The 13,944-nt window shown below is 36.8% G+C and overlaps 1 protein-coding gene across 7 annotated transcripts in view; it reads right to left on the reverse strand.

Annotated features, from left to right (window-relative positions):
- LOC138173169 (E3 ubiquitin-protein ligase NEDD4-like) overlaps positions 1–13,944 on the reverse strand; it is a 507,966-nt gene that overhangs the window by 70,947 nt on the left and 423,075 nt on the right. For all 7 annotated transcript variants that reach the window (XM_069103074.1, XM_069103087.1, XM_069103095.1 and 4 more), the window contains 3 exons: positions 8,677–8,808; positions 8,052–8,171; positions 6,692–6,889 (listed from right to left, as the gene is read on the reverse strand). In XM_069103074.1, coding sequence (XP_068959175.1) covers positions 6,692–6,889; positions 8,052–8,171; positions 8,677–8,808 — 450 coding nt within the window. The remainder of the gene's footprint in view (positions 1–6,691; positions 6,890–8,051; positions 8,172–8,676; positions 8,809–13,944) is intronic.

Consider the following 13,944-nt stretch of genomic DNA (forward strand, 5'->3'; position numbering starts at 1 on the left):
TTCACATAGTATCTCAGGAGGAGGTGTGATTCTACTGTCAATAACTAACAACAGTTCCTTACAGTGGTAATGACAAATTGGTTCCAATTTTGGTTACTGATTGTAATCAAAATCCAGTTTCATCTATAAATGTTCTTGCATTGATCTGGTTTAATTGTCATCACAGTAAGTTTGGATCCTTTTTTCCTCCTGGATATTTAAGAAATGAGTCCACTCAACAACTTACATATACCACTTTCTTCAAGGTTTTGCAAATGAGTTTTTATTCTCAACCAGTTTGGACTTTAGCTGCCATGTCTCTCTGTTTGGGAAAGAAGAACGAGTGTTTGCTGGTGGGGGTGTTTTGAAGCAAAGCCTTTCTCGACCCCCTAATTGTTAGTGTTGTCTCCCTTCTAAAATGACTGATGTGTTTACTGACTTATATACATAGTTGTATTCATTAGAATGCTAACTACTCCAGGCGACTGCTTTGCTCATTTTTAATTCATTACTTAAGTTGCTGCTGTTGTTATCTAGCTAGCACAGTGGAGAGAGAATTGGACCTGGAGTCAGGATGACCAGTGTTCACATTTGGCCTCAGACACTTCCAACTGTGTGACCCTGGGCAAGTCACCTAACCTCTGTTTGCCTCAGTTTCTTCATCTGTAAAATGGAGATAATGATATCTACCTCTCATAGTTGTGGGGAGCAAATGAGATAATAATTGTGAAACACTCTGCACGGTGCCTGACACATAAGCACTAGCTATAAATGTTAGCTATTGTCATCATCATCATCGTCCCCAGGGCCTAGCATAATAAACACTCAGAACATTTGCTGAATTGAATTTGAGGCCGCTTTCTGCCCCCTTGCTACTTCCCAACAATTAACTTTCTGTAGGAAATGGTGATGGTTCATGCTGATTTTTTTTGTTCACTTCCCATTTGAGGGGAAATGTCTAGAATGTTCATGCTGGAACTTTTGTCATTTCATGCCATATCATGCCATATCTCATCATCCCCTTCATTTATTTTCTTTTGGTGTTAATTTGGACCACAGTTCTACTCTAATCTGACTGCACAACTATTTAAAACAACTTCCTGTTGGGATACAGTTAGTTCATTTTTGTGATATTGTTTGATATTCTCTATATCTAGAATCATCCTGCTATCTTTTTTTTTTTTTTGCTGCTTTTTGGAGGGGGGGAAGGCAGGGCAGTTGGGGTTAAGTGACTTGCCCAAGGTCACACAGCTAGTAAGTGTTAAGGGTCTGAGGCCAGATTTGAACCCTGGTCCTCCTGACTCCAGGGCTGGTGCTCTGTTCACTGCACTGCCTACCTGCCCCTATCCTACTATTTTCTTGAAGAGTATCTGAAATGTCTGGGCTTCTAAGCAGTGTACACACCTTTGACCTCTTTCATTTTATAATCCTGAACCATCCTGTGCAATATATTTTTCACTGTTTTCCTTTATGCTCATCTTCGCATTAAAGATACTGAGTTTTAAGGCATCTACTAAGGAACTTTGGAGGATCTTGTCAAATTCTTCATAGACTTTCTCTAATTTTTGCCCCCTATTGGTATAGTCTGTAATTATCTTCAAGGTGGTCTTTTTAATTATGCTCTCATGAATGCTGCAAGGCAAGGTAGTCAGTGTTCCATTACATGACATTTCTTATAGCATTTGGGTTCATGGTGAAATCAACTCTGTGAAATCTGTTATCTGCCTGTGAAGCAGCCTGAACCTTACCTTCAACTGCCTTTATCCTCTGGTTTAAATCATAGCAAGAACATTAATGTTCTGGACCCTTAGTGATCCTACTAAATAAATCACCTAACTGGTCTATGCATATATCTATATTAATTACATATATATGTATATTTTACATATTATATATAGATATAATTAATTACAATATATATTAACTATTCATAAAGTCTGATGGAGCCATTGGATATTGGGAAGAAAGAAATGTGACCCAAGTTTTAATAATACAATTAATCATATTTTTAAAAAAAAAAAAGTGGCTATTACAAAGAAATTAAAGCTGAAGAAATAAAAGATGAAATTAAAAAAATAGATCATAAGATTATTCTCAAGAAGCATCAAAGCAAGAAAAAAAAACAACAGAGAAGTGGGCCCATAAACCAGCTATCTTATCAATAATATCTGCATTTATATTTTTCATCTTATATGGAAATACCAGGGAATAATGGATCAAATGAACATTTATTAAATATATAATGTATGTAGAGAAATGTGCTTAGGACTGGGTAGATACAAGATTTAGGTAAGAAGCAACATGCTCCCTCAAGCAGTTCATAGTCTTGTAAGTGCATACGAAACAAAAACAGATCATAATATCGTACAAGAAAGGCATGAGAGAGCTACCAAACAAATGCTATATGTGCTTTCCGGAAGAAGGTTTTTATTGACTTGGTGTACTTTAAAAACCATCTTATTAAATGGAGTGATAACAAAGTGAGGATCTAAGACAACTCCAAAAGACTCATGGTGGGAAACGCTATCCACATCCAGAGGAAGGGCTATGGTGTCTGAATGCGGATGGAAGCAGACTATTTACTCACGCTCCTTTTTTTTTTGTTTTGTTTTGTTCCTTCCTTCTCAAAATCTCTCTGATTGGTTCTAATTCTTTTTAACATGACTAATGTGAAAATGTTTAATATGAATGTTGATGTAGAGCCTTTATCAGACTGCACGCTCTCTTGGGTAAGGAAAGAAAATTTAGAACTCAAAATCTTATGGAAGTGAATATTGAAAACTAAAAATAAATTAATTAATTTAAAAAATAAAAGGAGAGATGAATCTTTTTCTTTCCCACCTGTCACTATAAAAATTATTCACTCACTATTCTTTTCTCTACTGTTTCCCCATCTAGTAATAAATGCTTTAAAGTTGTACATATGTACATACACATACCCATAAAAAAGTGTCCTTTTAATAATGAAAGGCTTATAAAAGTTATAAGATACAGGAACCATGGCTAACTGAAAGAAAAATTGGTTCTACAGTAAGAAATGTTTTGTCATACAGTTGGGCCTGACTCTTCATGACTCCATTTGGGGTTTTCTTGGCAAAGACACTGGAGTGGTTTGCCATTTCCTTCTCTAGCTCATTTTATAGATGAGGAAACTGAGGCAAACAAGGTTAAGTGAATTGCCCAGGGTCACACAGCTAGTTAGTGTCTGAGGCTGAATTTGTACTCATGAAGATAAGTCTTCCTTACTCCAGGTCTGGCAGTCTATCCACTGTGCCACCTAGCTGCTCCTCTGAACTCTCTGATGGGTCCAAATCCCATCTCTGATTTTACTACCTGTGTGACCCCGGTTAAAACATTTAACTTCTCTGTAAAGAAACTTATCTGTAAAATGAGACAGTTGGATCCAATGGTCTGAGAGGTCTCTCTCAGTTCTAAAAATACAATCACATATAAAAAAAATCAATACTCCTTAAATATTACTTCCATATTTAAGAGAATGCCTAGACTAGGTCTTGAATATGCCAGAGCTTGTTGATTTAGATTCAGACAGAATAAAATCCTGAAGGGAAAAGAACACTGTATTTGTAGTCAACACTGTATTTGTAGTCAGAAAACCTTAATTCCAATTTTAGCTCTACTTCTCACTATTTGTGTGAGCTAAGGGCAAGCCAACTTGATTTCCTGGACCATGGTTTTCTAATTTGTATAATGAAAGGGTTGAACTAAAAAAAGATTTAGTGCCGGAGGAAACCTCAAATATCATCCAGTCCAAATTTCTCATTTTCTAAATGGAAACTGAGGCCTCAAGGTGAAGTGACTAATGCCAGAGATACTAAATAGCAGAGTTGGGCTACAAATCCTCTAATTATGTGGCTTTTGCCACCAAATTATCTGTCTGATGTCCCTTGTACTAAATGCAAGGGCTTTAGATCAAGCCCTTAAGAATAAATGAGCTTGGGACTATTTATTTAATTGCAATAAAGACAGAAGTCCTTCCTACTCTGAAAATAGACCACCAGCTGTGTATCCAGTGAAATAATACAAACAGGCAACCCAAGGATTATTACTATGACAATGAGGACTGGAACACAGAAAGTTACAATCTCTTGTATATTTTACCTTTGTGCATGTTGGTGAGTTTTACTGAGAGATGTCTCTGGATTGGCAGTTCAGTTGTCTGTAGATTTTTAGATCACTGGTCTACAAAGGGCATTGAAAGCTCAATCTGGGCTCCATTAGTCGCAGACTAATGAACAAATGAAGAAAGCACATTCTACAGAGCAAGGCAACGCTTCTTTGATGCTTAACACTTCACACCAATGATCTTACACCTGCTCATTCTATATAATGGACAGAACTGATGTGCTTCACATATTCTAATATAAAGTTAATTTGTTTGGCAAAATTGTGGCTTTATTTTTGTTTTTGTTGTCAGCAGACTGCTGCTGAATCTTTAGAAAGTGCAGTGGCCATGATGATGTGGAAGGAATGGGGATTCTTCTCCCCCATATTCTAAACCAATTATATTGGTTCCCTTTTTTATTAAGAAAAGATCAAAATATAAGAATAACTGTGCTTTTTCCCTTTAAAATAAAAAAAATAAAGATGGTAAAAAGATGACAGCCTGAAAATGATCTTCACCACAGGCACCCCTGCCCCAACCACCCCTGTTAAAATAAACATATGAGGCAGCTCTGTCCATCCACAATGAGAGCCTGTGTATAGGTTTTTGTTTCAAAGACATAATGTAGCTGTAGCAGGGAACACTCTTGATCTAAATGAGAGGGGCAGAGGCTTGTGGAATTGCCAGTTATTAACTAGAAAATGTTCCAACAACACCGCAAAGTCAACTTTCTCAAAAACAACAACAAAAAAAAACATTTAAAAACGTATAAATTGGCAAATATGTCAAATATTTCTATCTCGGCAGAAAACTAGATATGGAAGATAAAACTGCTTCAGTCAGCATCAATACATGAAAAAACAAAGCCTGTGCTACTTAAAATTAAATACACACAACAGAAATGACACTGAGCTAGGGATGTGAGAGGCCATGAAAAGTTAGAGGATTTGATGACTAAGCCAGCTCCAATTACTGAAATCATAGCTTATATTGGCAGGCCACAGTGGCTCCTTATACTAATCCAGCCCTTTTTATACGTTCTCCCCTATTTCTAGAGCTCCATTTTCTGGCTGGGTTTTGAAATTATAGTAGTTCAACAGTACATGGAACTGGGCAGCCTGAAAAGAAAACTTAGTATGTTATGTTAACATAACAGTCCAAATTATTTGTAACTAGGAAAGGAACTGTCCACATAATGAGTTGTTTTTTTTTAAGAAAGCAGTGGAAAGTTTATTTTTTCCCTTTGCTTTACATTTTAGGTTCGATAGGAAAAGGGCATTGCATAAATCTGTAATATTGATAAAAATAAATGCTTTATCTGCAAAGCCTATTACAAGAGATTTCAAGGTATTTTACATGCAAACCTAAGTGTATATTTATGTATTTACAATTCCCCTAATTTATTTTAGATCAATATTCTTAATTATATTTTACAAGTTGCTTTTTCTAACACAGGCACACAAATTAGTAAAAATACTCATAGAAAGAAAACTGTCCAGGGGACTGAGCAAACATGCAAACATACACAAACACACATACAGACTTTTAACACCATTTGTTAAAAATTAAGTCAACTTCTAAAGAGTGATTTAAGACCTAATTTAAACCTTAATTATCTAATCAATTTCTGTGCTTCAAAGCAAACAAAAAACCCCAAAAAAGACAACGCAGTCCAACAATGTCATTTTGTAGATGAGGACAACTGAGGCAGAATCTAAGTGACTAAAATTAGATTTTACATGTAATGTTTTAAATCCTGAGTTGTTTTTAAAGAACATATTTTCTTTCCTTCCTTCCTTCCTTCCTTCCTTCCTTCCTTCCTTCCTTCCTTCCTTCCTTCCCTCCCTCCCTCCCTTCCTTCCATTCCCTTTTTAAGGGCAGCTAGGTTGTAGCTAGGAGACGCAATACATGGAGTGCCAGTCCTAGTGTAATTTTAAAACCTAGCAGAAACCAGAGGACCTGAATTCAAATCAAACCTCAGACAACTTACTACTGGGTGACCCTGGGGGCAAGTCACTTAACTATGCCTCAGTTCCTAAAAATGAGCAAGAGAAGGAAATGGCAAACCACTCCAGTATCTTTGCCAAGGAAACCCCAAATAGGGTCATGAAGAGTAGGACATGACCAAAAATGACTGAACATCACACATGCCTTTTTAAACATGTCTTTTTCTGTGAAATAGAATGGAACAGCAAGTTTTATTTTGAAATGAGAAATGACAAAACTTTTAGCACCCAGTCTAAATCTGGACATCAGATTCTATGCTAAAATGCCAGTTTCAAAGATGATGCACTAACTCAATTTTTGGGCACAGAAACTTGCTATGATTTTTAAGTTGTCTTTTGATATTAAAAAGTGTAAACCCTTATAAAGAGGCAAAGCCTAAATATAGTCCATATCAAAAGTCAGAAAGTCACCCAGAGTCACTAAATCTTTGTTTTAAATATGAAGACTAAGAGAATAATGAAAAAAAAAAAGCAATCAAAGATTTTAAGAAGAAAACATCTTTATCTGACTGATATACTTTAGATAAACTGTAGGCAAATAAAACCGAGAAAAGTCAAAACAGAAAGCCCACATTCACCTTACCCATGTGGTAGTCTTTGTATTATGATCAATGAAGAATGGACGGCCATTGGGAGCTATCCGCATTTCCCAGCCAGGTGGCAGGAAGCTCTGTGTAACTTTGTGCTGTGGTTTTGGAGAGTTGTAAGGTGATGGCTGTGGGGATTGCGGATTGGAAAGGGTGTCCTTCACAGCTCGACGTATGGGTGAATCTTTCGCACCCTATGGAATAATGATACCCATTAGAACTCTTCCATTGCCATTTTAGATAAGCCCAAGCAGGCTTATGGAAAGCTTCTCACTGGAGAAGAATAAGAAGTAGGCATTTACTTTTAAATAATACTTATTCCTATCTATACATTTGCTTTAATTCACTTTTTTAATCTCACTTAAGTATTTCTGTTAGTTTAGTATTCCTCCATGGCTATCAACAAATGCTTCCAAATATAAACTGCAACAATCAGCTATTTAGCACAAATGAAACATAGGGTTTTGTGCTAAGCTCAGAGAGGATTTCACAGACCACCAAGAATGTTGGTTCCTGCCCTTAAGAGCTCACAATCTAATGGGGAAGGTGCTTATAATCTTTACAGTGACAAAATGTAAAGCTTGTTTACTGGAGGAAAAGTCTTGTGACTTTTGTGCAACACAGAGACATGAACTTTAAGAATTAAGCTCTACCTTTGAGGAAGCTTGTTCTATTATACGATGTGCCCTGTCTGTATACATTTTAAACATGAGGCATTCAGAATCCCCTGAATTTAAGTGATACACAATTACTCTCCCAATACTGTAACCACTCAATGCCTTGAAAGGATTGCTTTTCCACTCACTTATTTGCTTATGACAATCATGATACTTAAGAAACAATGTTGTAAACAACACAAATGAAAGCACAAGCTGAATGCCCAGCCATGATTTGTAGACTACATGAACAACCCATACCTATGCCAGAATCTTTGCTTGAAAAACATGAAGGCAGATACAATGACAATCCCAGTGTTTCCTAACAATGAAAGCAAAAGCCACATTGTAAAGCTCAGACAGAAGCCTTGGAAGGTTTATAAAATAAAATTAGGTGAGAGTCCACAGTAATGATGGCAGAAGTCCCAACCAAGATGGAATAACTCACAACTCACCAAGAGCCCAGCAAAATGAGTGTGGGAATTAAGTGAAAGGAATCAAAGAATGTTGCTAGGCAAAACAGAGAAGCATGTAGAAAAGCTGCCAGAAGAACACCTTTGCTATAAAGGGAAACAACAGACCATGGAGAAAGGAAGAAGGGGGCTGCCAAACTGGAGTCAGACTTAAGAGACAAGAGAAAGAGGGAGAGAGAAGTCACGGGATAGAAGTGATCCTTGGTTAGATGAGACAGACTTCTCACCTCCAGCGGCGCAGATAAAGTTACTGTGGGCGAACTGAGGCTACGAGGCCGGCGGATCTGGGGCTCGCTTAGATGGTTGTTACTGCTGGAAGCTGATCCAGAGGCACCGTCTTCTGCAAGCTAGTTTAGAGGCAAAGACAAGTTAGCTAAATGTGAGCATCTTCTTCTGTCTCTGATTAGGCTGTGCAACCCCCAAACAATAACAACAACAAAGTTTGGCTTATTTAAGTCTTAGAGGAAATCATTAAACATAGTAATATTGGGGACAAGGGGCAGGGAAATACTGTTAAGGGGAAGAAAAATGAATCATTCCCCCAGAATCAAAACTATCTTCAGGCACCAGAAAAAAGATGTTAGTAACACATTATAACAGACTATTATTATTATTTTGGAAATCTTATTTATTTAACATTCTAAAAATAAACCCAATTATATTTCATCTTGGGCACCAAAGAAGAAATGTGTCTGCAGGTAAATTCTGTACTCAACTCCATACCATACTTGGTGGAATATACATTTTCTTCATGATCTTTTAGTAGAATGGATGAATTTTGAAAAACAATAAAATGGGCCACATTTTCAAATTCTACTGCCTGCCGCTATAATTTGGACAGAGTCTTCCTACCTGCATAATGGGCCGAGTCCAAGTTGTAGTTCGATTGTTATGATTGACATAGTATGTGCGTCCCTTAGCATCTTTCCTTTCTTCCCAGCCTGAAGGAAGGCCCGGCGTAGTATGTACGTAGGCCACTGATGGCTGTTTATGCAAGAAACTGGCATTATTTTATGCTTTTCAATAATTCTGTGAACAGCTTTATAACGTCATTTTCACCTTGAGAATCCTTTCCCTTTAACACAGCATATTAATGTTATTTTTAGGAAAAAAAAAACAGGAGCACATTTAAAAGGGATTATCTTCAAAATGTAAAACTTCCAGTCACTTATCCTTAGGTATGCAACGTCACTACATACAATTACAGGAATCAAGTACAAGAATGACATAGTGTGTAAGCCCTAAAATCTATTGAATCTACAGAGCCACTGCTCTGGAAATGATAATAATAAGAGACTGCTTGGTCCTAAAAGTCTATTGAGGTCATGAATATTTTAGATTTAATTTAAAATTTATTATTTTATAATAATAATAAAAATTATAATAAATTATTAAATAATAATTTAATTCTAATAAAATTTAAATGTCATCTTTCATTAAAGCAATGCCTTAGTGTCTGACTAGTTCTACTTTAAAGAATATATTTCCCCAGATAACTGCAATAGGGATGCTCCCATAGTCCTTCTCAAATTAACCCTAAATTCTACCTTCTGAACATCCTAATACACAAAACCTTTTAGAGAAAAGAAAGTATTTATTTAATAAAAAGAGGCTCATTTTCCAATTCTTTGTTATAATAAAAAAAATGCCACTACAAACATTTTGGTATATGTAAGACCTTTATATGTCTGTCTTTTCCTTTCTTGAGACATATATGCCTGGCCATGGGATCTGAGTCAAAGGGTCTGGAATTTTTAATCATTTATTAGCGTGGTTCCTTCCAACTTCCTTCCACCAACAAGCTACTAGCGTGTTTGTCTTTTGTTAGCCCCTCCAACCCTGACTACATTCTAAGGTTTTTTTTTTCAAGGATTATACACAGTGACAAATATATAAGCAAGGTTGAAAAAGAGCAGAAAAAGGTTTCTCTACTAGGATTCATATTTCTCAAGGTTTGATGCCGCCACAGGCTGAAAATTATTTAGGAGTTTGAGAAGAAGGAATCTGAATAGAGCTTTTCTCTTTAAATCCATGACTCTACATGTGAAGAATGTATCCTATATAAGTTACTTTAGTCCTCTTATCTAGGAGGACAGGGTAGCATTGTGTGTTATTTAGAAAAAAAGTACATAAAAAGTTTTGGAAGGTTCAGCAGGTCTGAAGACCAAAATGACACCTGTAATATTTTATATGTAAAGCTGAAAGAAGATATTGACCTTCTTTCATGATTATTTTCCTTAATTAGGGACTCCTCTTGGACCACCATTTACTTGAATAGATGCTGTTATGATCTCTTTATTCACATATTTGTATCTGAGGGACTTATGTGAACTGATGCAGAGTGAAATAAGCAGGACCAAGAGCAAAATTTAACAGGAACAACAATATTATAAAGACAAACAAGTAGTAAAGACTTAATAACTCTGAACCGTGCAATGACTAAGATTCTGGAAGGCCAATAATGAAGCATCCTACTTGATTTCTGACACAAAGGTGGTGGGCTCATGATACAGAGCGGCACATAAAATTTTGGACATGGTCGTTATGGGAATGTTTTGCTTGACTGTGCTTATTTGTTTTAAGGTTTTTCTGCTTTTTAATGGGTATGGGGGTATAAGAGAAGGGGGAGAGAAAATAAATGCTTTTTAACATTAAAAGGAAAAAGAATAAAAGGTATTCGTAACTCAAGTTCTTTCTTTGATAACTCTAATCTCTTTTGCTTTGCGATTAAGTTTAGCATCTAAAAACCTTGGCAAAACAGGACACAGAAAGCTGGTGTCATGTGGGTGGGTGACTGGAGTGTAATTGCTGGAAATAGCATCCTATTAAAATGGGGTTCTGCCACGTAACTTGGGCAACACTTTACAAGAGGTCAAAGATTTCACTTCATGTACTATACAGTATGTTCCAGATGGGAATTAATCTGCTCCATGGGGCAGCTAACACATGGTATAAAGATCTGGTGAAAACTATTTTGACGATGATAAGAGCAATGATATTGTATGAAAATGAAGAGTATCCATATAAACTTTATCCTCTGTCACCTGTTGAAAACCATTAAGTGATAAACCTTTAAAATTAACTGCCCTGTTCTCTAGTCCTGTCAGAAACTGTTGGGAGAAAAAGGGATTCAATCCAAAAGGAGAACTCTTGCAGACCACAGCAAATTTTGATCTTGGAAGTTCTTCTTAAAAAAGGGCAATACACATAATGAAGGGGATCAGTAGATGTGATTCTTGTAACCTATGGCAGCCCTGCTGGTTTTTTTCAGTGGGGATATGAATTTGAATGTATTCTGACTTAATTAAGTCCATGGAATATACAGGTGGCAGAGTCTTAACCTACTGGATCAATCACACTGAAAATGTTCTTAACTAGATGGACTAAAGAAAAACTGGCTGAGTCACACTGATGAAATTATTGTTGACTGGGCATGTTTTCCTCTATAGCACTGCAAGGAAAGGCAATGCGACATGCCCTCATAAAACTCTTTCTGAATTGTGAGGGAGTTTTTCTAGTCCTTTTGATAGCCTGGCAAGGATATGTGAGCATTTAAGATGAAAGATTTAGAGGTGGGAGGACCTTTGATGCCACTGAATCCATCCCCTCATTCATTTTACAGATGAAGAAACTAAAAGAGAAGAAGTGATATGCCTCTAGTCACAAAGGATCCATTAAACGATTACTGAAAGTTACAAGGAGTTTGTCAGTGAAATTGCACAAAAGTAAAATATCTTGAATAACTTGGGCAGGTTTAACAACTACTAAGAGTTCAAAAGGCTTTGAGATTAACAGAGTGCTTTGGGCGCCCCGACCCCGTAAGGCTAAGCAGCCTGAATATAATCATCTCCATTTTATAGATGAGATGAACTGGCTTACCCACAGTCACATGCTCAGCGAGTCTCAGAGCCCAGATTCTGAGACTCCAGGACAAGTACCCATTTAATGACACAAGACTGACTTCATCAGAACTGGAAGCTGAATTAGGATGCCTTGTTCAGTGATCTAGACACAAGACTAGCTAACAGGACAATCTTACGGACTTTCTCCCCCTGACTATGGGAGAATAATAAATAATAACTCGTGCTTATGTAGTGTTCTAAAGTGTATGAAATCAAAAGATGGTTGGAAACATTGACCTTTAATGCTCAATATTCCTAATGATGTGAAATGAAGCTGGTGAGCCTAATTCCTTTAAATTAAATGATTTTCCTGAAATAGTTGGCTCTCTTTGAAGATGGTTAATCTATGATGCCAACCCAGGACACAAACCCACATTATACTCTCCCTACAAGGTAGCAATAAGAATGCACGATTCAGATTTTAAACAAAGCCAGGAAAGGTAAAATAAGTGCAAGTAGAGTTACCATCATTTGATGGCATGATTACTAATGTTTCATCTTTCTGTTGTTCATAAGTTACTTCCCAAAATGGTCATTGAGAAGGAAGTTAACAATTGCTAACAGGTTTTAATATAGTATTTCACAATTTTTCTGCCTCTGAGGCTGAACATTTACTGTTGTGCCTGATGATGTCACATATCCATCCATTATAATTGCATAATAGTTGAATTTAGGTAAAATGAAAAAATTAATTGATATAAAACAATAACAGCTACAATACGCTCCCAAAATAAGATATTGACATAATGGAAAGGATGTTGAAAGAGTGTGAACACTGGCCCAGGTTTTGATCATGCTCTTAGGGGTCAGTGTGATTAAGGTCTTGGGACCTTAATTTCTTCATTTGTAGAATGATGGGATTAGATGAGTTGATCATTATTCATATTTTTAAATTTAAAAGTCTGAGGTGCATACTTGACCACATCAGAAATTTTTCAAGATTGTATGTGTGCACACAACAGCACAATGTTATATTGCTGGCATCCAAGTCAATTCTACCATCTTATACATGCACAGCAGGATAAAATACCTATCTGTCTCTCTCTCTTATATAGTGCCATGCTGTAATAATATTACTAACCATGGTATAATAATAATAGAAATGCTCATTTATAGAGCGCAGTAAGGTTGATGACATACTTTACATATATTTTCTCCTGTGCTTCTCACAAAATCCCTGTGTACAGGTGCTATTATTATGCCTATTTTATGTATAAAGATGCTGAGGCTGAGGGAGGTTACTTACTCAGGGTCTCAGAGCCAGTTAATGTCTGGAGCAAGATCTGAACTAAAGTCTTCCTGACTCCAATTGTCCTCTGTCCACAATGACATGCCATTTCTCTAGACAAGAAGTTAAAAGACCTGGGATCTGCACCCATTTTCACCAATTTAACAGTGTCACCAGGGTCAAGTGACAGCTTTAAACTTCTTTGAAATTCAATTAGCTGATGTGAACAAAACAAACACAAGCACGAGGGAAATAATACCTTTAATCACTTCCTCAGAGTGGGGCGAGTCTGCGCCATAAGCTAAGGGATGCAGTGCGGCACTAGGGCACTAGGAGCGAGGGAAACCTGAGTCAAAATGCAGCCTTAGCCACTTTCTAGTGTGTGACTCTGGGTAAGTCACTTAATGTCTGTTTATCTCAGTTTCCTCAACTGTGAAATGCAGACAAGACTCCCTACTTCTTAGGGCTATTGTGAGGGTCGACTGAGATAATATTTATAAAACGTCAGATAAGAAGTGGAAATTGCTGGCTGATGCCAATTTTCATTAAAATTATTTCAAAATGTCATTCAAAGTCAATCTGAACTACATAGCTAAAGTCATTCCAAGATACAGCATGCAAACTGGGCATGATTTACCCCAGGAAAACCAGGATCAATTGTAAGAAGAAAACTCACTCTCACACTCTCACTCACTCTCTCTCTCTCTCTCTCTCTCTCTCTCTCTCTCTCTGTCTCTCTCTCTGTCTCTCTCTCTCTCTCTCTCTCTGTCTCTCTCTCTCTCTCTCTCTCTGTCTCTCTCTCTCTCTCTCTCTCTCTCTCTCTCTCTCTCTCTCTCTCTCTCTCTCCCCACCTTCTACTTCACATGATAAAGATCTCTCCAAAATGGTTTGCAACTTGATACCATAAAATATTTTGATTTTACTGACAATTTTCTTGCAAATGGAGTTTTACATATAAACATTTCAACTTGACCATTTTTCAAATTATTA

Source organism: Petaurus breviceps, unplaced genomic scaffold, assembly GCF_028583685.1.
Source record: "Petaurus breviceps papuanus isolate PSGF00001 unplaced genomic scaffold, PetGlider_PUasm1.0 129, whole genome shotgun sequence".
NCBI classification, from domain to species: Eukaryota; Metazoa; Chordata; class Mammalia; order Diprotodontia; family Petauridae; genus Petaurus; species Petaurus breviceps.